Source organism: Pseudorca crassidens, chromosome 1 (assembly GCF_039906515.1).
Source record: "Pseudorca crassidens isolate mPseCra1 chromosome 1, mPseCra1.hap1, whole genome shotgun sequence".
Lineage (NCBI taxonomy): Eukaryota > Metazoa > Chordata > Mammalia > Artiodactyla > Delphinidae > Pseudorca > Pseudorca crassidens.
In genome coordinates this window covers 191,655,434-191,680,359 of record NC_090296.1, presented here as the reverse complement: position 1 = coordinate 191,680,359, position 24,926 = coordinate 191,655,434, and the positions used below count along the sequence as shown (strand labels likewise).

At 41.6% G+C, this 24,926-nt stretch overlaps 1 protein-coding gene across 4 annotated transcripts in view; it reads left to right on the top strand.

Moving 5' to 3' along the window:
* Positions 1-5,681: 5,681 nt before the first annotated feature.
* Positions 5,682-24,926, top strand: part of DCLRE1C (DNA cross-link repair 1C) — a 57,012-nt gene continuing 37,767 nt past the window's right edge. For 2 of the 4 annotated variants that reach the window (XM_067703935.1, XM_067703933.1), the window contains exons 1-3: positions 5,682-5,884; positions 19,574-19,625; positions 22,230-22,314. In XM_067703935.1, coding sequence (XP_067560036.1) covers positions 5,776-5,884; positions 19,574-19,625; positions 22,230-22,314 — 246 coding nt within the window. In that variant the 5' untranslated portion in view covers positions 5,682-5,775. Of the gene's footprint in view, positions 5,885-19,573; positions 19,626-21,118; positions 21,207-22,229; positions 22,315-24,926 lie in introns of those variants that run through there. The other 2 variants (XM_067703936.1, XM_067703939.1) reach the window with 2 other exon arrangements.

The window sequence follows — 24,926 nt, the reverse complement described above, 5'->3', positions numbered from 1 at the left end:
GCCGCTTCACGGCATGTGGGATCCTCCCGGATCGGGGCACGAACCCGTGTCCCCTGCATCTGCAGGCGGACTCTCAACCACTGCGCCCTCCTTTTTCCTTTTTTATGTGTATCTATTATAGATTTTTGATTTGTGGTTACCATGAGGTTTTTAAATAAATAAATGTGTGTGTGTGATTGTTTTAAGTTGCTGATTAATTTTAAATGCATCTTAACTCTGCATTTATACTCTCCTCTGCTCACAATTACTATTTTTGATATCATATTTAATTTCTAACTGTTTTGTGTATCCCTTAACTGCATATTGTGAATATAGATGATTTTACTTATATTATCTTTTAACTTTCCTACTGTCTTTGTGTGTGGATGATTCACTACCTTTACTGTATATTTGCCTTTACTGATGAGCTTTTTCCTTTTATAATTTTCAGATTTCCAGATGTGGCCTATCCTTTTTCACTTAGAGAAGTTCCTTTAACATTTCTTGTAAAGCTGGCTTGGTGATGGTGAACTCTTAGCTTTTGCTTGTCTGTAAAGATTTTGATCTCTCCATCAAATCTGAATGAGAGCCTTGCTGTAGAGTATTCTTGGTTGTAGATTTTCCCCTTTCATCACTTTAAATATATTGTGCCACTCCTTCTGGCTTGCAGAATATCTGCTGAAATGTCATCTGATAGCCTTATCAGAGTTCTCTTATACATTACTTGTTATTTTTCCTTGCTGCTTTTAATATTCTCTCTTTATGTTTAATTTTTGCCATTTTAATTACAATGTGTCTTGGTGTGTTCCTCTTTGGGTAAATCCTGTATGGGTCTCTCTGTGCTTCCTGGACTTGGATATCTGTTTCCTTTCCCAGGTTAGGGAAGTTTTCAGCTTCTACATCTTCAAGTATGTTCTCAGCCCCTTTATCTCTTTCTTCTCCTTCTGGGACCCCTATAATGTGAATATTAGTATGCTTTATGTTTTCCCAGAGATCTCTTAAACTGTCCTCATTTCTTTTCATTATTTTTTTCTGTTCAGCATCAGTGATTTTCACTACTCTGTCTTCCAGGTTGCTGATTTGTTCCTTTGTATTGTTGATGCCTTCTAGTGCATTTTTCATTTCAGTTATTATATTCTTAATTTCTGGTTGTTCTTTACAGTTTATAACTCTTTGTTAAAAACTTCTAACTTCTCACTCTGTGTATCCATTCTTCTCCCGTGTTCTTTGACCATCTTACCTATCACTACCCCGAACTCTTTCTTGGGTAGATTGCCTATCTCCACTTCACTTAGCTCTTCTTCTGGGATTTTATCTTGTTCCTTCATTTGGAACATGTTCCTCTGTCACCTCATTTTGCCTAGGTTACTGTTTTTATTTTTATGTGTCTGGTAGATTGGTCGTTTCCTGACCTTAGAGAACTGGCCTTTTGTAGGAGATATCCTGTGCATCCCATCAGCACACTCCCCTCTTGTCACCCGAGCTATAGGTTCCCTCCTCTTATGAGGGCTGTTGGGTCCTTCTGTTGTGGCAGGCTGACTATGTAGGCAGGTTGGTAGGCTTGGTTGGCCGCTGGTCTGGTTTGTTGCCAGGCCCTGCCTTGTATGGAGGCTGCCAGCCACTGGTTGGTAGGACCAGATCACGAGGTGGCTGACTGCAGAACCCTGTGTGTAGGGGTGGTCCTGGGGCTAGTGCTGACTCACTGGTAGGAGGAGTCCGGGTCCAGAAGACTTTGGAGCTGTTGCTACCCACTGGTGGGTGAAACCAGGTCCTGGAGCTAATGCCAGTCTACTGGCAGGCAGAGTTGGCTCCTGCAATCTTGTTGCATGGCCCGGGGTTGGGGTGGGGTGGGGTCTCAGAGCTGGTGTCAGATTGCTGGTGGGTGGGGCTGGTTCCTGACACAGCTGGAGGCAGGGTCTGGGGCATCTTGAAGCTTTTATTGGCCTGCTAGTGGGCAGGGCCAGGGCTCAGCTGGTCCCAGTGCAGGGTCTGATCTCCTGGTAGGCAGGCTGGGTCCACAGGCTGTGGAGCTGTGGTTTTCTCGTGACTGGTGTCTGCTCCCCAGTGGGTGAGGATGGTCTAGAGGCTAGAGCAGGCTCGCTGGAGACTGGAGCCAGGCCCAGGGGAGTATGGGGCCAGTGCCCGCCCACTGGTGGGTGGAGATATGTCCTGGGCCCTCTGGTAGGCAGGGCTGTGTCCAGTAGCGGCTGGGGGCTCAGGAGGTAGTGAGGCAGCCTGTCTGCTGGTAGGTAGGGCCGTGGGCCCATGCAGTTAGTTGCTTGGCCTAAGGCATCCCCGCACTTGCCCCTGTAGGCTGTGGGGCCAGGGCAGGGCTGGGTCCTGGGACTCATAAGCTAGAGAAAGGGTTCCGTACTGGTGCTTGCCAGTGCCAGTGTCCACAAGGTAGAGCAAGCTCCTAAAACTGGCTCCGAGTGTCTGTGTCTCCAGGAAGAGCTGCAGTCGCCTCCTGCCTCTCTGGGAGACTGTCCAAGATCAGCAGGTAGGTTTGACCCAGGCTCCTATTAAATTACAGCTTCTGGGAATTCCCTGGTGGTCTAGTGGTTAGGACTCTGCACTCTCACTGCCAAGAGCCCAGGTTTGATCCCTGGTTGGGGAATTCAAATCCCGCAAGCCGTGCAACGCAGCCAATAAAAATAAAAAACATTTCAGCTTCTGCTCTAGGTCCCGGTGTGCATGAGATTTTGTGTGTGCCTTTGAAGACTGAAGTCTCTATTTCCCCCAGTCCTCTGGCACTCCCGAGAGCATACAGTTTTCGTTTTCTTGTGATGAGAACTTTTAATACCCACTTCCTCAGCCACTGTCAAGTATACAGTACAGTATTGTCAACTATAGTCGCTGTGCTGTACATTACAATTCCCGTGATTTTTTTCATCTTATAACTGGAAGTCTGTACCTTCTGACCACCTTCAGTCATCTCTCCCACCCCTCCCCCACCTCTGGCAACTACCAGTCTGTTCTTTGTTTCTATGAGTGCAATTTCTTTAAAGTCCACATATCAGTGAGATCATATAGTAGTAAATACCCCGAATAAATAATAATAGCTAATATTTATTGAGCTCTTACAGTTTTCCAGGACGTTGTGTGGACTTCATTGTTACCACCATTTTAAGATGAGAAAGCTGAGTTATGCAGAGGTTACCTTAACCAAGATCACATAAATAGTAGTGGCTCAGATGCAGCGCTATCCAGAGCCTGTATTTTTTATAAAAGAATAGCATAGGATACAGTAAATTTATAATGCAAGTTGTTTATATTGTCAACTGAAAAAAAGAAAGCACAACCTAAAAGTTGAGACTTATGTTTTATTTGGCAGACTGAGGACTTAAGCCTGGGATACAGCCTCTCAGATAGCTCTCAGGGTCTGTTTCAAAGAGGTAAGGGAGGAGCTAGGATATATAGGAGTTTCTGCAAAAAACAAAACAACAACAAATCAGGTAGTCAAACATCAAAAAATTATGGCTAATTAAAGAAAAACCAGACATCTCCTTGAGTGCGTTTCTATGTATGGGAGGATGCAAGAGTCTGGGCTTACTGAAATTATTCCCTTGATCTGCACCTTAACTATCTAGGGCTGGTATCCTATTTTTCTCCATCCTGAATCCCCTCAGGGTGCATTGTTGAGGGGGGGGGGTAACTGCAGTGGCTGATTTCTCGATGGCTGAAACATCCTCTGCTGACTGATATGGCAAGTGACATTCTTCCTCCACACTATGGACAACGATTTATAAGTACATAAAATTAAGAAAAAGATATTCTGTACTGAGTTCCTAACAAAAACTTGTATCTACCTCAATAAGTAGTTTTTAGGTATTTAACATAAACTTAATAGCAGTTTTCTGTCCTTCTGGGACAGAATAAATTGAGGACTTGGAAGTCCAAAGAGCTTTGAGATTGCAGAAGGATAGAAATTCCCAGCTGGGGAAGGAGGACATAGCAATGACTAATCATGTTTCACTCTTTTCTTTATGAGCAACCACAAGAGGCATTTCTCCTGGGACTTAGTATCCAGGTAATTGGGCTTCTTCCGAAAGTCCATTTCATCTGTATTGTGAGGATGCCAAAGTCTAGTAAGTGACTGAATCTTCCTCTACAAGAGCCAATATTACATGTGCTTGGGCTATGCTTACCCATCTTTACTATTTTATACCCTATCTTTTAATCCTGACTCTCTGTTTGCCTTTATTCTCTTGTCCTGTATCCATTGTTTAGAGGAGGGAATAAACACGGGGACAAATAAATAAGAATACGAGCCTCATCTTGACCTGTATGGCCAGGAGCTTCATTGTCAGAGGTAGACACACTGGATTCTGCAAATACCAGGCTCAGTGCAAGATTTGGTTTTAGGTATAGACAGCCTAGTCACAGCGACAGCCTTCTTTTATCCTATGACAAACCATCTTATGCCAAATCAAAGGTGTTGGCAATGTACACTAGCAGGGTGTTTTACTCAGATTCGTGACAATGTGTCCACACCTCCTCCCTCTTCTCCCCCCCCCCCTTCCTCCTTAGCATTTCACCAGAATCTGTATTTGAATAGAACTGTCTGCCGTGGCTGCAGGGAACACGCCGATATTCTCTGAGGGTGGCATTCTGATTCTTGTTTTCCCTGGCTAGAACGCATTGTTACTGAATTTATTCCTACATTACGTTGTGTCTTGTGGAAGCATTTATTTACCACGTTCTGCAAAGTTCTTGTCTCCAAATAGATTGAAAATGACTCGTAGGCGCATCTTAGTCGTCTCTGTCATCACGGCAGGGCTTGTTCGGTGCTGTGCACAAAGTAGGACTTCAAGTATTGGAGTTGTGATTAATAATACTGTGGTGTCAAAGGAGACTTGCTGCTAAGGGGCGCGGGTAATGCCATTGTGACTATTCGGTGAATGTTAATACTTTAGCAAACCTTTTCATAAAGTTGCTTTGGTGGTGAAAAAATTCCAGACCTTTCGCCCATTACCCTACCAATCTTTTTTCTTTTATACATCTTTCTAACTTCCAAAAGAAAAAAAAAGTTAGAAAAAAGAAAAAGGTCAAAAGGGGTGGAGGTAGGGGACACTAGCAGCTCAGCTCTCCTTGGGATCTTTACTTATCTACCCTAAGATCATGCATCTGAGCTGTGATCATCAGGGATCGTGGATTTACTCCGTTTGTAGATTACGTATAAAGGGAAGCAGGGACTAAGAGTTTTCGAATCTACCACAAGACTGATACCGTTTTCTCACATAATTCTGACATTTATCCTATAAGGTAGACATTGGGAAGGGACAAGAAAGAGGAAGAGAAGCAAAAGAAGGCTTGCAGGATCGCAGCTGACAAGCAGGAAGTGGAATGCATCCGATTTCAAAGCCAAGCGCCGCATCCCTGGGTGGAGCCGCCTGTTCTGGGTGTTGTCTCCCTTGGCGTTCTCGTTCCTGCACAGACACGGGCAACTCTTCACCAGAGTGACACCGTGTTATGTCAAGGTATCCGGGAGGAGCCTCACTCCTCGCACTGCACCCTGGATTCCTCCACCCGTCCTCCCAGCTTTGAGCGCAGGGTAGCCCAATTAGTTGGTTTCACCCCGCAGGTCGCGGGCTGCGGGAACTGACTGGAAGCTCCTTGGCGCTGCCCCCCTCCCGCCCCCCGGGCCGAGGGGCTGCTATGATTGGACGTGGCTGCGCCCGGCCGGCCAATGGTGAGGCGGCGGCAGCTTTCCGGAAGTGGCGGCGCGGCCGGTGGCGGCTGGGGCTTCCGTTGCTTTCTAGGCTGGGGGCCAGTCCGGCCGGGTTGGCGGACGCAATGAGCTGCTTCGAGGGGCAGATGGCCGAGTATCCAACCATCTCCATAGACCGCTTCGACCGGGAGAACCTGAGGGCCCGCGCCTACTTCCTGTCCCACTGCCACAAAGGTGAGCGAGCGCAGCGCGTGCCCAGTCCCGGGCAGCCGGGTTGCGCGGGTTCGGGCCCCGCAGTGAGGTCGTCCAGGGGCTGGAGGGAGGGAAGGCGGGGGTCGGGGTCCTTCAGGAGGGAGTTCAGGCTTTGGGAGGCCAGGGGAGAGACTAGCGACTCACCTTGTCCCGGCGGGCTCTTCAGCCCGTCTGACGATTTAATTCCTCATCGGTACCGCGGGACAGAACAGCGACTCCCAGTTGTCACTGACCCAAGCCACTTTGATCAGGCACAACTATTCGATTTTGGGGGAAGTTCTCCCAAGGCCCAATAGTCAGAGGTTGGCAAGGATTACTTAGTTCTTCCCCCATATCCTCGCGATCATGTTATAAAGACAAGTTTAGATGAAATTGTGCCACACCCGCAGACATTGATTAGCAAGCATGCACGCACTCAAATTAAACATTCTGTCTGTAAGCTCGGCGAAGTGCAAGCTCCGCCTCCTTATAGATGTTCTTTTCCCCCATGAAAGGTTCATTTTGGTCTAGAGGCAGGATGCGGTTTACTTTACAGACGGCCAGGTCAGGCAACCAGAATACCAAGATTTCACAGCTGGAGGCGGTTAGGACTTAAGCTTGGAGCATCACCCCCTAATGATATGGTCCCGAGGCTAGATGCTCCAGGCAAGACTGGAGCGTCTCTAAAACATTTTAGCCGGTCTCCAGAGCTGGAGCACCACTAACTTCACAACCACTGTCCATTTTTAACATCTGGTATGCTGACTGACACGTCACTAACTTTACCTATGAAAACAGGTTTAGTATTCATTGTGCTAATTATAATTAGCACAGCCTTGGGCATTGACCAGAGATGAAGCTTAACTGAAGCGTTCTAGAAGCTGCCTCTTGGAGTGTGGACTCCCAGAGTAGCTTAAGCAGGATGCCCCCAACCCCACTTTTGAGGAGTGACTCATACATATTCACGTATATATCACACGGTGTGATTTTAAAGTAAATTACAGATATCAAAACATGCCCTTCATCACACAGTTGATGTGAAGATCAGCTGTTGTCTTGTGTGTGGAATCACTCACTTTAACCTGGTGTAAATCATTGAAATTTCTGCTTTTGGGGAATGGCTCTGCTTTCTGGTTCTAAGTCCCTAATTCTCTCTCTTTAATGACGAAAATCTGGACCTCCTCTATCAATTTGCTAAAAAAGCACATGAGCCTCTGTGAGGGTCTTTCTGCTTATTTTTGAGGACAATATTTTTGTTTTTGTCTTGTTTTTCATTGAGAAGCCACTGGTGGAGGAGGATATTTTTACCTTTTGTGTTGAGTCTGCCAGCATTTCTGAACTCACATGTGGTGGCCACAATTAAAGAATGGATTTGGGGCTTGGCCTTCATGTTTTGGAGTAGTGAGTTTGGAGAATGAGTTCATCTAGAGGAATTTGTTCATTTGTTTTTGTATTTATATTATTTATTGATTTTACTTTTTAAATTGAAGTGTAATTGTGAAGGCAGCATCATTAGTTTGTACATTAAGCAAGACTCTCTCCTGTCCAGCAGTGTATAAGAACTTTTCCTGTGCTCTAATCCCACGTGGGTCTGTTTTCCCAATGAGGAGGTAAACTGATCAAGGGCAAGAACTCAACTTCTGCTTTCTGAGGTTTGCCACATTACCTACTGGTGGTTTTTAACCTTTTTGGGAAACAAGACTTCTTTGGATGTGCCATGGACTGAATTGTGTCCCCCCCCCCCAATTCATATATTGAATCCCTAACCCCCAGTGTGACTGTGTTTGGAGAAAGGGCTTTTAGGAGGTGATTAAGGTTAAATGAGGTCATAGGGGTGGGGTCCTAATTTGATAGGATTGGTGGCCTTCGAAGAAAAGGAAGAGAGATCTCTCTCTCTCCACATACACACTGAGGAGAGGCCATGTGAGCACACAGCAAGAAGGGGGCTCTTTATAAGGCAGGAGAGGCCTTACCAGAAACCAACCTTGGCACCTTGATCTTGGACTTTAGCTTCCAGAACTGTTAGAAATACATTCTGTTTAAGCCACCCTGCCTGAGCTGACTAATATAGAATATCTGACAAGGTCCATGGACTCTTGTTTAAAAAAATACACATGAACATGTTAACATCACAGTTTGATAGAAGTTGAGGTGGGCCATGGACCCGTTTGATGCCTCTTTATGGCCCATCTGGAACCCAGCGCTGTGCTCAGGGCAGACTTGACTAAGCACCAGTGAGGCCTGGAGGACACGAGGGGACCCGTGACCCGAGATAGTGGCCCAGCGTGGGGGAGGACCCCTTCCGGAGACCACTTAAGATGATTTATTCTGGTCAAGGAAAAGGAAAAAGGCCCTGGAAGGGAGATGCTGGGTGCAGTCCTAGCATCACAAAGTAAACTCCCCAGATTCCCTTGACTGGGGTGGTGGGCTGGGTTGTCTTGATAGGACGGGTTGCTGCACACTGAGGTAGTTTGGAAGCCTGGAGCAGAGTCCTGAGTCAGCCTTGTGTTTGCCGTGACTCAGACTCTCTGGAAACCCCCATAAGGGAGAGTCCTGCCCTGGCATGCACTCATTGGCCCTAAAAGCATGGACCAGGAGTGACCTGAGGAGATGCACACTGTGAGGGGGCAGGTGGACTGTCCTGTGGCGGCACGTGTTTGGTCAACGTCGCCCACTTGAGGTGTGGTGACGGCCTTGTTTTCAAGAGTTAAGGATTGTCACATACAGATTTGAGGGCACATGTGTTGGTGGTAATTAGGATAATTAGATTTTTTTCTTGTGGGTTATTGTTAGGCTGTTTAACATTGTCTCCCCATCAACCCAGCTGGACTGCCTTTGCCGTTTGCCTTCATCAAGGGTGGTAACAGGCAGTGTTTACATAAATTAATCAAAATGCAAATGAAAGTCATTTTTGATAAATGATTTGAGGAGGAAAAAACTTTCAAAATAATCTACTTGGTTATAGTTTTTTTTTTAAGTAAAATTAACTTTCCAGCAGCATTTATGTATTAATCTTAAAAGAGCTGGAAAAAAGTTATATAGAGAAAATAATTTTGTATAATTAGCTTTAAACTTATTATCAGTTTTTAGAAAACTTATAATGAAGATTGTTAATTCGTGGTGAGACAGCAGTTTTCATGGCTGAATAATATTTCATTGTGCATATATACCACATCTTCTTTATGCATTCATTCACTGATGGACACTTAGGTTGTTTCCATGTCTTGGCTATTGTAAATAATGCTTCAGTGAACCTGGGGGTGCAGATATCTTTTTGAGTTAGTGTTTTTGTTTTCTTTAGTTAAGTACCCAGACGTGGAATTGCTGGATCATATGATAGTTCTGTTTTTAATTTCTTGAGGAACCTCCATACTGTTTTCCATAGTGGCTGCACCAATTTACATTCCTACCAACAGTGCACAAGGGTTCCCATTTCTCCACATCCTTTTCAACATTTGTTATTTTTCTTTTTGATAATAGCCAGTCTAATGGGTGTGAGGTGGTATTTCATTGTGGTTTTGATTTGCATTTTCCTGATGATTAATGATGTGGAACATCTTTTCATGTGCCCGTTGGCCATCTGTATGTCTTGGGGAAAATGTCTATTCAGATCTGCCCATTAAAAAAATCAGATTGTTTTTTTGCTGTTGAGTTATGAGTTCTTCATATATTTTGGATATTAGTCCTTTATCAGATACATGATTTGCAAATGTTTTCTCCTATTCAGTAGATTTTTTCATTTCGTTGATGCTTTCCTTTGCTGTGCAAAAACTTTTTAATTTGATGTCGTTTGCTTAGTTTTGCTTTTGGTGTCAGATTCAAAAGATCACCACCAAGACCTATGTCAAGGAGCTTACGGCCTATGTTTTCTTCTAGAAATTTTATGGTTTCAGATCTTAGATTCAAGTCTTTAATCTATTTTGAGTTAATTTTTGTGTATGGTATATAAGATAATGGTTAGGTTTCATTCTTTTGCATGTGGCTGTCCAGTTTTCCTACCACCATTTATTGAAGAGACTGTCCTTTCCCCATCATATAGTCTTGGTTTCTTTATCCTATATTCTCAGTAATTGACACTATATGTGTGGCTTTATTTCTGGGCTTGCTATTCTGTTCGGTTGATCTATGTGTTTTTATGCCAGTACCATACTGTTTTAATTACTATACATTTGAAACAATACATTTTGTAACCAGGGAGCATGTCTCCAGTTTTGTTTTTTTTTCAAGATTGCTTTGGCTATTTGGGGTTCTTTTGTGGTTCTATACAAATTTTATGATTATTTGTTCTATTTCTATGAAAAATGCCATTGGAATTTTGATATGGGTTGCACTGAACCTGTTGATTGCTTTGGGTAGTATGGACAATTTGACAGTATTGATTCTTTCAATCTATGAGCATGGAATAGCTTTACATTTATTTGTGTCATCAATTTCTTTTATTAGTGCTTGTAGTTTTCAATATACCAGTCTTTACTTCCTTGGTTAAATTTATTCCTACATATTTTATTCTTTTTGATGTAGCTGTGAATGGGATTGTTTTCTTAATTTCTCTTTCTGATGGTTATTTGTGTGTAGAAATGCAGCAGACTTCTGTATGTTGATATCCTGCAACTTTACTGAATTCCTTTATTCTAACAGTTTTTTGTTTTTAATATATCTTTATTGGAGTATAATTGCTTCACAATATTGTGTTAGTTTCTGTTGCACAACAAAGCGGATCAGCCATATGCATACACACGTCCCCATATCCCCTCCCTCTTGAGCCTCCCTCCCATCTTCCCTATCCCACACCTCTAGGTCATCGCAAAGCACCAAGCTGATCTCCCCGTGCTATGCTGCTGCTTCCCACTAGCTAACTATTTTACATTTGGTAGTGTATATATGCTTTTTTTTTTAACTTTCGAATTTTATTTTTTTACACAGCAGGTTCTTATTAGTTATCCATTTTATACACATTAGTGTATATATGTCAATCCCAGTCTCCCAATTCGGTAGTATATATATGTTGATGCTACTCTCACTTTGCCCCAGCTTCACCCTCCCACCCCATGTCCTCAAGTTCATTCTCTATGTCTACATCTTTATTGCTGCCCTGCCGCTAGGTTCGTCAGTACCGGTTTTTTAGATTCCACATATATGCGTTAGCATGTGGTATTTGTTTTTCTCTTTCTGACTTACTTCACTCTGCATGACAGACTTAGGTCCATCCACCTCACCACAAATAACTCAATTTCGTTTCTTTTTATGGCTGAGTGAGATTCCATTGTATATATGTACCACATCTTCTTTATCCATTCGTCTGTCAATGGACACCTAGGTTGCTTCCTAGTCCTGGCTATTGTAAATAGTGCTGCAGTGTGGTACATGACTGTTTTTGAATTATGGTTTTCTCAGGGTATATACCCAATAGTGGGATTGCTGGGTCGTACGGTAGTTCTATTTTTAGTTTTTTAAGGAACCTCCATACTGTTTTCCATAGTGGTTGTATCAATTTACATACCCACCAACAGTGCAGGAGGGTTCCCTTTTCACCACACCCTTTCCAGCATTTATTGTTTCTAGATTTTTTGATAATGGCCATTCTGACCAGCATGAGGGGATACCTCACTGTAGTTTTGATTTACGTTTCTCTGATAATTAGAGATGCTGAGCATCTTTTCACGTGCCTCTTGGCCATCTGTATGTCTTCTTTGCTGAAATGTCTATTTAGGTCTTCTGCTCATTTTTTAACTGGATTGTCTGTTTTTTTGATATTGAGCTGCATGAGCTGTTTGTATATTCTGGAGATTAATCCTTTGTCTGTTGTTTTCATTTGCAAATATTTTCTCCCATCCTGAGGGTTGTCTTTATGTCTTGTTTATGGTTTTCTTTGCTGTGCAAAAGCTTTTAAGTTTAATTAAGTCCTATTTGTTTATTTTTGTTTTTATTTCCATTACTCAAGAGGTGGGTCAAAAAAGATCTTGCTGTGGTTTATGTCAAAGTGTGTTTTTCCTATGGCTTCCTCTAAGAGTTTTATAGTGTCTGGTCTTACATTTAGGTCTTTAATCCATTTGGAATTTATTTTTGTCTATGGTGTTAGGTAGTGTTCTAATTTCATTCTTCTACATGTAGCTGTCCAGTTTTCCCAGCACCACTTATTCAAGAGGCTGTCTTTTCTCCATTGTATGTTCTTGCCTCCTTTGTCATAAAGTAGGTGACCATATGTGTGTGGGTTTATCTCTGGGCATTCTATCCTGTACCATTGATCTATATTTCTGTTTTTGTGCCAGTACCAAACTGTCTTGATTACTATAGCTTTGTAGTATAGTTTGAAGTCAGGGAGCCTGATTCCTCCAACTCCATTTTTCTTTCTCAAGATTGCTTTGGCTATTTGGGGTCTTTTGTGTTTCCATACGAACTGTAAATTTTTTTTATAATTCTGTGAAGAATACCACTGGTAGTTTGATGGGGATTGCATTGAATCTGTAGATTGCTTTGGGTAGTGTAGTCATTTTCACAATATTGATTCTTGCAATCAAGAACATGGTATATTTCTCCATCTGTTTATGTCATCTTTGATTTCTTTCATCAGTGTTTTATAGTTTTCTGAGTACAAGTCTTTTGCCTCCTTAGGCAGGTTTATTCCTAAGTATTTTATTCTTTTGTTGCAATGGTAAATGGGAGTGTATCCTTAATTTCTCTTTCTGATTTTTCATTGCTGATGTATAGGAATGCAAGAGATTTCTGTGCATTAATTTTGTATCCTGCAACCTTGCCAAATTCATTGATTAGTTCTAGTAGTTTTCTGGTGGCATCTTGAGGATTTTCTATGTATAGCATCATGTCATTGGCAAACAGTGACAGTTTTACTTCCTTTCCAATTTGTATTCCTTTTATTTCTTTTTCTTCTCTGATTGCTGTGGCTAGGACTTCCAAAAGTATGTTGAATAAGAGTGGTGAGAGTGGACATCCTTGTCTTGTTCCTGATCTTAGTGGAAACGCTTTCAGTTTTTCACCATTGAGGATGATGTTGGCTGTGGGTTTGTCATATGTGGCCTTTATTATGTTGAGGTAGGTTCCCTCTATGCCCACTTTCTGGAGAGTTTTTATCATAAATTGGTGTTGAATTTTGTCAAAAGCTTTTTCTGCATCTATTGAGATGATCATATGGTTTTTATTCCTTAATTTGTTAATGTGGTGTATCACATTGATTGATTTGCGTACATCGAAGAATCCTTGCATCCCTGGGATAAATCCCACTTGATCATGGTGTATTATCCTCTTAATGTGCTGTTGGATTCTGTTTGCTAGTATTTTGTTCAGGATTTTTGCATCTATGTTCATCAGGGATATTGGTCTATAATTTTCTTTTTTTGTGATATCTTCTTCTGGTTTTGGTATCAAGGTGATGGTGGCTTCATACAATGAATGTGGGAGTGTCCCTCCCTCTGAAATTTTTTGGAAGAGTTTAAGAAGGATCAGTGTTAGCTCTTCACTAAATGTTTGATAGAATTTGCCTGTGAAGCCATCTGGTCCTGGACTTTTGTTTGTTAGAAGATTTTTAATTACAGTTTCAATTTCATTACTTGTGATAGGTTTGTATATATTTTCTAATTCTTCCTTTTTCATCCTTGGAAAATTGTACCTTTCCAAGAATTTGTCCATTTCTTTGTGGTTGTCCATTTTATTGGCATATAGTTGTTTGTAGTAGTCTCTTATAATCCTTTGTATTTCTGCAGTGTCAGTTGTGATTTCTCCTTTTTCATTTCTAATTTTATTGATTTGCGTCCTCTGCCTTTTTTTCCTTGATGAGTCTGGCTAAGGGTTTCTCAATTTTTTTTATCTTCTCAAAGAACCAGCTTTTAGTTTTATTGATCTTTGCTATTGTTTTCTTCGTTTCTATTTCATTATTTCTGCTCTGATCTTTATGATTTCTTTCCTTATACTGACTTTGAGTTTTCCTTGTTCTTCTTTCTCTAGTTGTTTTAAGTGTAGGGTTAGATTATTTATTTGAGAGTTTTCTTGTTTCTTGAGGTGAGATTGAATTGCTATAAACTTCCCTCTTAGAACTGCTTTTGCTGCGTCCCATAGGTTTTGGGTCATTGTGTTTTCGCTGTCATTTGTTTCTGTGTATTTTTTAATTTCTTCTTTGATTTCTTCTGTGATGTCTTGGTTATTTAGTAGTGCACTGTTTAGCCTCCATGTATTTGTGTTTTTTACAGGTTTTTTTCCTGTTATTGATTTCCAATCTCATAGTGTTGTGGTCAGAAAAGATGCTTGAACTATTTCACTTTTCTTAAATTTTCCGAGGCTTGATTTGTCACCCAAGATGTGATCCATCCTGGAGAATGTTCCATGTGCACTTGAGAAGAAAGTGTATTCTGCCACTTTTGGGTGGAATGTTCTATAAATATCAATTAGATCTATCTGATATATTGTGTCATTTAAAGCTTGTGTTTTCTTAGTTATTTTCTGTTTGGATGATCTGTCCATTGGTGTAAGTGGGGTGTTAAAGTCCCCTACTGTTAATGTGTTACTGTCTATTTCTCCTTTCATGGTTGTTAGCATTTGCCTTATGTATTGAGGTGCTCCTGTGTTGTGTGCATATACATTTATAATTGTTATGTCTTCTTCTTGGATTAATCCTTTGATCATTATGTAGTGTCCCTCCTTATCTCTTGTAACAGTCTTTATTTTAAAGTCTATTTTATCTGATACAAGTATTGCTACCCTAGCTTTCTTTTGATTTCCATTTGCATGCAATATCTTTTTCCATCCCTTCACTTTCAGTCCATATGTGTCCCTAGGTCTGAAGTGGGTCTCTTGTAGACAGCATATATTTGGGTCTTGTTTTTGTATCCATTCAGCCAGTCTGTGTCTTTTGGTTGGGGCATTTAATCCATTTACATTCAAGGTTATTATCAATATGTATGTTCCTATTACCATTTTCTTAATTGTTTTGGATTTGTTTTTGTGGGTCTTTTTCTTCTTTTGTGTTTCCTGCTTAGGGAAGTTTCTTTAGCATTTATTGTAAAGCTGGTTTGGTGGTGCTGAATTCTCTTAGCTTTTGCCTGTCTGAAAACCTTTTCACTTCTCCATCCAATCTGAATGAGATCCTTGCTGGATAGAGTAATCTTGGTTGTAGGTTTTTCTCTTTCATCACTTTAAGTATATCCTGCCACTGCCTTCTGGCTGCAGAGTTTCTGCTGAAAAATCAGCTGATAACCTCATGGGGATTCCTTTGTATGTTATTTTTTGTTTTTCCATTGCTGCTTTTAATATTTTTTCTTTGAATTTAATTTTTGTTAGTTTGATTAATATGTGTCTTGGTGTGTTTCTCCTAGGGTTTATCCTGTATGGGACTCCCTGTGCTTCCTGGACTTGGGTGACTATTTCCTTTCCCTGTTAGGGAAGTTTTCAACTATAATCTGTTCAAATATTTTCTCAGACCCTTTCTTTTTCTCTTCTTCTTCTGGGACCCCTATAATTCGAATGTTGGTGCGTTTAGTGTTGTCCCAGAGGTCTCTGAGATTGTCCTCAATTCTTTTCATTCTTTTTTCTTTATTCTGCTCCTTGGCAGTTATTTCCACCATTTTGTCTTCCAGCTCACCTATTCGTTCTTCTGCCTCCGTTATTCTGTTATTGATTCCTTCTAGTATATTTTTCATTTCAGTTATTGTGTTGTTTATCTCTGTTTGTTTGTTCTTTAGTTCTTCTAGATCTTTGTTAAACATTTCTTGTATTTTCTTGATCCATGCCTCCATTCTATTTCTGAAATTCTGGATCATCTTTACTGTCATTACTCTGAATTCTTGTTCTGGTAGGTTGCCTATTTCCTCTTCATTTATTTGGTCTTGTAGGTTTTTACCTTTCTCCTTCATCTGTGACATATTTGTGTGCTGTCTCATTTTTTTTTTTTTTTTTTTTTTTTTTTACGAGTGGGATTGTGTTCTTGTCTTACTGGTTGTTTGGCCTGCGGCTTCCAACACTGGAGTCTGTAGGCTATTGGGTAGAGCTGGGTCTTGGTGCTGAGATGAGGAACGCCATGAGCCCTCACTCTGATGAATATTCCCTGGGGTCTGAGGTTCTCTGTTAGTCCAGTGGTTCAGACTTGAAGCTCCCACTGCAGGAGCTTCGGCCCGACCCTGGGCTTGTGATCCAAGATCCCGCAAGCTGCATGGGGCGGCAAAAAAAAGAACAATAACAAAGTAAAAAATAAAATTAGACTAGGAAACTAACAGATATGTTAGAAAGAATATAAAAATAAAAGTATAGATGAATCAACAACTGGAAGGTACATCAGTACCACAATAGTAAAAAAAAGAGGAGGAGGGAAAAGAAGAAAAAAGGGGGGAAGGCCTTGGCTGAGGAGGGCGGGGCCTAAGCAAGGGCGAGGTTTGGGTGGTGGTCGGGGCCTATGCTCAGGACCCACAGGGCTGGAAAAGGTCCTGGGGGCCGTGTGGGGTGGGGCTTAGGCTCAAGGAACAGAAGGGGCCCAGGCGTGCCCCCCACCCCTGGTCTCAGAGGGCAGGGGACCTCACCTGGGAGCCCAGCAGGCTTCCTGGGCTCTAGTGGGTGGGGCAATCGCCCTCCGCTCCTCTCCCGCTCCTCCTGGATGACCCCTCCCACCTGCCTCTCCTGATCTCCCCAGCCTCCCTCCTATGCCTCCAGGATCCATGTGGCCTGGATCAGGCTTTGGGGGGGGTGGGTACTGGTTTGGGAGCTCAGCAGGCTCCCTGGCCCAAGTGGGCCGGGAGATTGCCCTCCACTCCTCTGCCGCTCTTCCCAGAGGGCCCCTCCCTTCTGCCTCTCCTGATCTCCCTGGCCTCAGGGGCACTGATCCTGTCTGGCACCCACTTCTCCTCCCCTCTCAGTCCCCCTACATCCTACCGGTTCACTTTGGGGTTCCTCCCATCTCCTTGGGCGTCAGAGTTCCCCACCCGCAGCCTTCAGGCACCCTAGTTGTGGGGAGATGCTAACTCTGCGTCTTCCCACACTGCCATCTTGACCAATATTCCTCTAACAGTTTTTTGATGGAGTCTTTAGGGTTTTCTATATATGTATCATGTTGTCTGTAAATAGTGCCAGTTTTACTTCTTCCTTTCAGCTTTGCATACTTTTTATTTCTTTTTCTTGCCTAATTCCTATGGCTGGGATTTATAATATTATGTTGAATAAAAGGCAAGAATGGGTGTTCTTGTCTTATTTCTGATCTTAGAGAAATAGCTTTCAGCTTTTCACCACTGATTATGATGTTTGCTGAGAGCTTGTCACATATGGCCTTTATTATATTGAAGTTTGTTCCCTCTATACCTGATTTATTGAGAGTTTTTAATCATAAATGGATGTCAAGTTTTGTCCAGTGCTTTTTGTGCATCTGTTGAGATGATTATATGGTTTTTTATCCTTCATTTTGTTCATGTGATTATAACATTGACTGATTTGTGGATGTTGAACCAAATTTGCATCCCTGGAATAAATCCCACTAAATCATGGTGTCTGATCCTTTTAATGTGTTGTTGAATTCTGTTTGCTAATATCTTGTTGAGGATTTTTTTCATCTGTGTTCATCAGGGATATTGGTCTGTAATTTGTGTGATGTCCTTGTCTGGTTTTGGTATCAGGGTAATGCTAGCCTCGTAAATTGAGTTCTTTGAATGTTTGTAGAATTCACTAGCAAAGCCATCTGGTCCGGGACTTTCGTTTGTTGGATATTTAAAGTTACTGATATTAGTAGAGATATTTAGTATCCTTACTAGTTATCAGTCTATTCCGATTTTCTGTTTCACCATGATTCAGTCTTGGTAGGTTGTATGTTTCTAAGAATTTATCCATTTCTTCTAGGTTGTCCACTTTGTTGGTGTATAATTGTTCATAGTAGTCTCTTACCCTTTCTTTTCCGTTTTAAGAGTTGTAATAGCTCCTCTTTCATTTCTGATTTTATTTATTTGAGTCCTATCTCTCCCTCCCTCCCTCCCTCCCTCTCGCCCTCCCCCCCTCCCCCCTTCTCCTTTGTTGCTTAGTCTAGCAAAGGCTTGTCAATTTTGTTTACCTTTTCAAAGAACCAGCTCTTAGTTTCACAACTTAGTTTATTTTCTAATCTTGGTTATTTCCTTCCTTCTGCTAATTCTGGGCTTTGTTTTTTCTTCTTTTTCTAGTTTCTTGAGTTGTAAAGTTAGGTTGGTTATTTGAGATTTTTCTTGTTTCTTGAGGTAGGCATTTGTCTCTTGACCTTCCCCCTTAGAACTGCTTTTGCTGCAACCCACAAATTTTGGTATGTTTTATTTCCATTCTCAGTCGTCTAAAGGTATTTTAAAATTTCTCTTTTGATTTATTCTTTGACCCATTGGTTGTTCAGTAGCATGTTGTTTAATCTCCACTTATTTGTGAATTTTCCAGTTTTCTTCTTGTAATTAATTTTAATTTCATACCATTGTAGTTGGAAAAGATGCTTGATATGATTTTAATCATCTTAAATTTATTGAGACTCATTTTGTGGTCTAATATATGGTCTATCCTGGAAAATGTTCCATGTGCACTTGAGAAGATTGTGTGTTCTGTTGCCTTTGCATGAAGCGTTCTTTATATATTTGTGAAGTTCATCTGATCTTATGTGTTGTTTAGGTCCAATGTTTTGTTACTGATTTTCTGACTGAATGATCCATCCATTGACTTAAGTGCAGTATTAAAGTCCCCTGCTCTTACTGTATTGCTGTCTATTTCTCCTTTTAAGTCTGTTAATATTTGCTTTATGTATTTAGATGTTCCTCTGTTGGGTGCATAAATGTTTACAAACGTTATATTCTCTTGTTGGATGGACCCAACAAGAGGATATAACATTTGTAAATATTACATTATCATATGTAACATGATAACGTCTCTTATTAGAGTCTTTGTTTTAAAGTCTGTTTTGTCTAAGCTTTCTTTTGGTTTTTATTTGGAATTAGGATAATTAGAATTGGTTTGATTTAACTAAGCAATTTCAAAATGTTTGGTTCTTGTTATCTGGGCTTTTGCATGCTAAAGATTCAAAATGTAATATTATAATGCACTATATATTTAATGTACCATTTGGTTTAAATGTTACCTTTCTTTAAAAGTCACCTTTCTGTGTTTGTTAATTTGGCAAGCTGTGGAGCAAGCCTCTGTGGGTAGCAATAACCCACCTTTCAACACAGCAGTCACAGTAGGCTGAGAAGATAATGAAACTCTTCTTATTCTGGCCTAAGCCTGAATGGTTTTCTTGAGGATTCCATGGAAGCAAACTTGAATTTCCAGATGGACTAACTTTAGTGACTGGAATTGAAGAGGTCACAGAGAGCATGGTCTGAAGGGTGGTTGGACTGAAATGAAAGAAGAGAGTAAAGGAAAGTGATGGAAGCAGTTCTGAATGAGGTCATGCATTCTTCTGTGGCTACTCTGAGTGATTTAGACTCTGCCCTAAGATGCAGAGGATCATTCTCCTTTTAAATGGCTTCTGTTGGCTCAGAGGTGGTCAACTTTTAGTGGTTCTTTTCCTATTTTCAGTGGATTCTTCATCTGCAGAAGCAAGAGCCAGTAGCTCATACAAATCAGTGCTCCTATAAAAGTGAACCTCTCATTTATTTTCTCTTGAAAGGAAGCCTAAAAAGAACAGACAGCTCAGTTTCCTTGGGCCAAGGAATCTTCTGAAAAAGATAATGTATTTATGATTTCTGATTCTTTTGTTTTCAGATCACATGAAAGGATTAAGAGCCCCTACCTTGAAAAGAAGGTTGGAGTGCAGGTAATTTCTTTTCTTTTCTTTTTTAAAATTATTTATTGGGCTGAGCTGGGGCTTAGTTGTGGCATGTGGGATCTTCGTTGTGGCATGTGGATCTTTAGTTGCAGCATGTGGGAACTTTAGCTGCAGCATACAAACTCTTAGTTGTGGCATGTGGGATCTAGTTCCCTGACCAGGGATTGAACCCAGGTCCCCTGCATTGGGAGCGCAGAGCCTTAGCCACTGGACCACCAGGGAGGTCCCCAGGTAACTTCCTTTGCTATTTATTTGTGTGTTCTATTTTTTTAAGTAAAAATTTTAATTGAGCTGTAACATCTACATAGAAAAGTACTCACATCATATGGGAATAGTCTGATGAACTTTTATAAGTGAACACATGTGTAGTGTCTGCCCAGTCCAAGAAATAGAACAGCATCAATATCCTGGGACAGAACCCTGTCCCTCCCCCAGTCAGTCTTCCCCACCCACAGGTAACCTCTCTTCTGACTTTTGTCATCATCATTTAGCTTTGGTTGTTTTTGAACTGTATTTAAATAGAATCATACTGAATAGACTCTTCTACTTGTTTTCTTTTACTTAACATTATATTTGAATGATTCATTCATGCTATTGGGTGCAGTAATAGTCTGTTCATTTTTATTTCTGTAAGAGTGTGTCTGTGTGTGTGCGTAAATGATTGTTCCATTATAAAGAGTCATATAATATTGCTGGATCCTTTCTTAAAGCTGAGTCATTGCATTCTTTTCCTGCAGTCATTGCCTAAGTCAGATTCCAAATTCTCAAGATATATGCAGTTGACCCTTGAACAACACAGTGGTTAGGGGCACCGACCTGCTATGAGGTCAAAAATCCACATATAACTTTATAGTTGGCCCTCCCTATCCTGGTTCCGCGTCTATGGGTTCAACTAACTGCAGATTGTGTAGTACTATGGTACTTATTTAGTGAAGAAAAAAATTCTGTACGTAAGTGGACCCTCCCAGTTGAAATCCATGTTGTTCAAGGGTCAACTGTATATAGAAAGGACCCTATTGACTTTTTGACTATTTGATCTTTGACTTAGCAGGCTTCTTTGCTAAGTGATATCAATAGTCTGTGTTTTTGATAATGGTAGCTAATATTTATTAAAAATATATATTCATGGGCTTCCCTGGTGGCGCAGTGGTTGAGAGTCCACCTGCCAATGCAGGGGACACGGGTTTGTGCCCCAGTCCAGGAAGATCCCACATGCCGCGTGGCAGCTGGGCCCGTGAGCCATGGCCACTGAGCCTGCGCGTCTGGAGCCTGTGCTCCACAACGGGAGAGGCCACAACAGTGAGAGGCCCGCGTATCGCAAAAAAAAAAAAAAAAAAAGGAAAAAAATATATATTCATACTAGATGTTGAAGATACAGTAGTGAGGAAAATAGGCAAAAATCCCTCTCTTCTTGGAGCTGACATTCTCCTTAGAGCCTCTTGATGATATTTTGAATAGATACTATTATTATTTCTATCTTACAGATGAGGAAACTGAGGAACCAGAAGGGTTAAATTAGTTGCCCAAGGTCACGCAGCCAGTAAGTGGCAGGACCAGGATTCCCACCAGGTCTGTCTGATTTTAGAGCCTATGTATTAGTTATCTATTGCTGCGTAACAAACTACCCCCAAACTCAGTGACTTAAAACAACACTGATCATGTATTCTCTCTGTCTGTTTCTATGGGTCAGGAGTTCTGACAGGGTACAGTGGGGATGGCTGGTTTCTGCCTGACTGGGTGTCGTATGGGGGCTGACATTACCTGAAGGCTCATTCATTCAATGTCTGACATCTGGGCTGGGGAGACTCAAACAGTTGGGGCACTTTGGGCATCTCTGTCTCTAAAAAATAGCTCTTCAGCATAGTGGTTTCAGAATAGCGGGACTTCTTAAATGGAAACTAAAATAAAAGTGTATGTCCCAAGAGAGGGCCAGCGGCAGCCGCACTGCCTGGAGATCTAGCCTCGAAAGGCCTGCTGTATTATGTCCATCACGTTCTGTTGGCTAAGGCAGTTACAAAGCTCTGTCTGGGTTCAAGGGGAGGTTAACACAGACGCCTCCTGTCAGTGGGGGAACTTCCATGACCACTTTGTAAGAAGACGGTGTGTGGTTAGGGTGTATACGTCAGTGTGGGCATCTCTGGAAAGTATGATCCGCTGTAGACTGTATTCCTAACCTCTGAACTGGAGTGTTGAATTTTTAAAGATTGTCATGAAGTTGATTTCTGCCCACTAAACATAAACAGAATAGATTTATATGAAGTAAAAGGCAGCCGTCTCCTGTCCCACTTCCCTTTCTGCAGAGGTAGTTTACCATTGGGTGGTATCTCTCCAGACATACCTGATTGTCTAAAACCTGTGTCTTTAAGATGAGAATGGTGAGGACCAGCCTTTGAGGAGGTCAGAGGACACAGTATTTTCCCTCCTCTGCTTCTTGCCCGTCCCTTTATAGTCTCGATGGGACTGAGGTGGGCACTGGAGTATTGGCCTGCCAGCTCAGTTTCTGAATTATTCAAGGCAACTGACATACTTTGAAACATATTTCCTAGTCACCCAGATGTCTCATTCTCGATTTTTTTGGTCTCTTGTTTTCAGCTTGAAGGTGTACTTATACTGTTCGCCTGTTACTAAAGAGCTGTTGTTAACGAGCCCGAGGTACAGATTTTGGGAGAAACGAATCGTAAGTTTTATTTTTTGAATGACACTAATTCTCCTTCCAAGTGGGAAATACGTTTTGAGGTGTATTGAGCAAAGCATTGGCATTATTCACAGCCCGCTTCCTCCACACTGTATTTACCCACAGTAATTACAGTGTTGCTGGTCAGCCTTTGTAATTCATTAGCTTGGAAGAGGTTGGCATTTTATCGCTGCTGATTTTTCTTTCTTGTCCCTCAACATGTTGACCTAGATTCTTAGTTTTGTCTAATCTCACAGGCTCTCTTGCTGAGTTACGTTTTATTACTTTAAAGTATAAAACATTCATTAACATAATTGATAAATCCTTTTATTTAGATCATGGGATAGATTAGGAAAAACAAACAGAATTTATGGGTTATAATAAGAAAGGGATAACAATCAGAATGAAAATAGAATGGATACTTTTGAATGTGGCAGAATAAAATGGATCTATCCAACAGAAGGTAAAGGGGAGAAAAAAGCATGGCACGTTGAGAATGCGAAGATGGTGGTACAAGTTCTATTATAACAGTAATTGCTATGAATATGAATGGATTTACTTCAACCCTGGATCAAAAGACAAATTCTTGGTTTGGGCTAAAAAAAAAAAAAGATCCACCAGTCTTGGTCTACAAGAGACATAAATTACTCTAAAGGAAAAATGCAGGTTAAAGGGGAAAAAATAAAAAGGAAAAAATATAATGAACAATTAGAAGCTAAACATGCCAGAGTGGCAACTTTTATATCATACAGAGATTGAAGGCAAAAAAAAAATATCATAAGCGTCAAAGAAGATGTTATTTACTATTAAAAGGAACAACCTTTTAATAGTATCAAGAAGATATGAACATAAATGCAATTGACAAAGTAGCCTCAACCTGGATGCAGTAGTACCTGACCACCCAGTGCTTGAGCAGAGGAAGAACCACGAGGAGCAGATAGCATCAGGGTTTGTGATATGGATTAAACCGTCAGGAACTGGGGGTGCTGGCAGAGAAGTCTGAACAAGCATCACCAAGAATGTTTGATGTCTGATTGCTGGCAGCTTTCCGCTCCCACCTCCACTTGCCCCACATCTGGGCAAACTGATTAAAAAAAAAAAAAAAAGCCTGCCCCTTCCTTGGTGCCTACATGGATTTCAAACATGCAAGCCCAGGCCCACCCTGTAACCACGATAAAAACCAGGGCCACCTGCTCCCATTTTCTCAGGTCACAAAAACCACTTCCTCCCAGCCTGCTCTCCCCAGAAGGTCCCACAGTGAACATACCGCAGTGTTTTCACACTCTCTTCGTTCATGTGTGGCATCTTCAGTCTTAGCCTCTGATCTGTCAGTTGGGGTGGGATCCGTCCCCCCTCTGCAGAGGGACACAACAGCAAGGCTGTAACCTTGGCCTTGGTATTAGACCTGAAGTTACTGTGGGTCAATCTGGCCAGCAGTCAGGAAGGAAAGCTGAAAAAGGAGAGAGGAGCAGAGATAGGCTGGAGTCCACAGGGACAAATGGGGACCCATGTCTGCCTCCCACTCCTTGGTCACTGAGTTCCACACACGTGGCCCAGGGCTCCAAGAAGCTCGGGAGGATACCCAGCGGAAGACGGAGCTGCCGCCATACTGCCCATGTCGGTGAGGTAAGCCAACAGGTCAACAGCGTACCTGGGCTGTTATAATTTCTGGTGCCTTTCAGAGCATTGAAAAATGGCTGCTAGTTCACGTCTGCCTTCCAAATCTCACACAGGTGTTTCTTGTGGCCACTGCTAACCTGGAAGTGTACCTGGAAGGGGCTTGTAGGATCATTCCAGGTCAGCTGAGTGGATGTAGTTCAAGGCCACCTCATAATCTAAGGGAGAAAGGGTAGCTGGAGAGCTACCCAGACCACTCTCAGAAGCTGAGAGATGAGGGAGACAGGAAGTAAGTGAATGTACAGAAGATTTAAATGGCGTAATTAATACATGCGAACCAAACGAAACACAGAGCTTTAAACCGAACAGAGAGGAGATCTTTGGGTAAACTTGGAAGGTTTATCAAAACTGAGCATGTACTACGTCAATAAAGAAGTTTCAAGAAATCCTAGTGATCTGTTCTTTTACCATAATACAATGGTAAAAGATGGTAATACAATGGTAATACAATGATGTTGGAAATCAGACATACAAGGAGAGTTAAAATCATCCCATACATATGGGAGCTAAATGCATACCACAAGCAACTCTAGGTTAAAGAGGAAATTGTAAAGAAAAACATACAATACTTAGGACTGATGGACAATGAAAGTGTGACATGTCAAAGTGTGTGGAGCACAGCTAAGTTAGTACTTGAAGGGAAATTGAGAGCATTAAATGCATTTCTTAGAAAACAGACTGGAACTAAATGGAATAAGTCTTTGACTCAAGAAGAATGAAAAGGAGCAACAAAGCAAACCTAAGGATATGTGAAAGAAGAAAATAATAGAAAAGGACAGGTTAGTGATATAGAGACTAACTACCACAGAAAATAAAAGGGAAGATTAACAAAAGTAAAAGCTGGTTTCTAGAGAAATAGAGGTAAATTTAGGGACTTCCTGGTGGTCCGTCAGTTAAGACTGTGCTTCCAATGCAGGGGATGCGGGTTTGATTTCTGG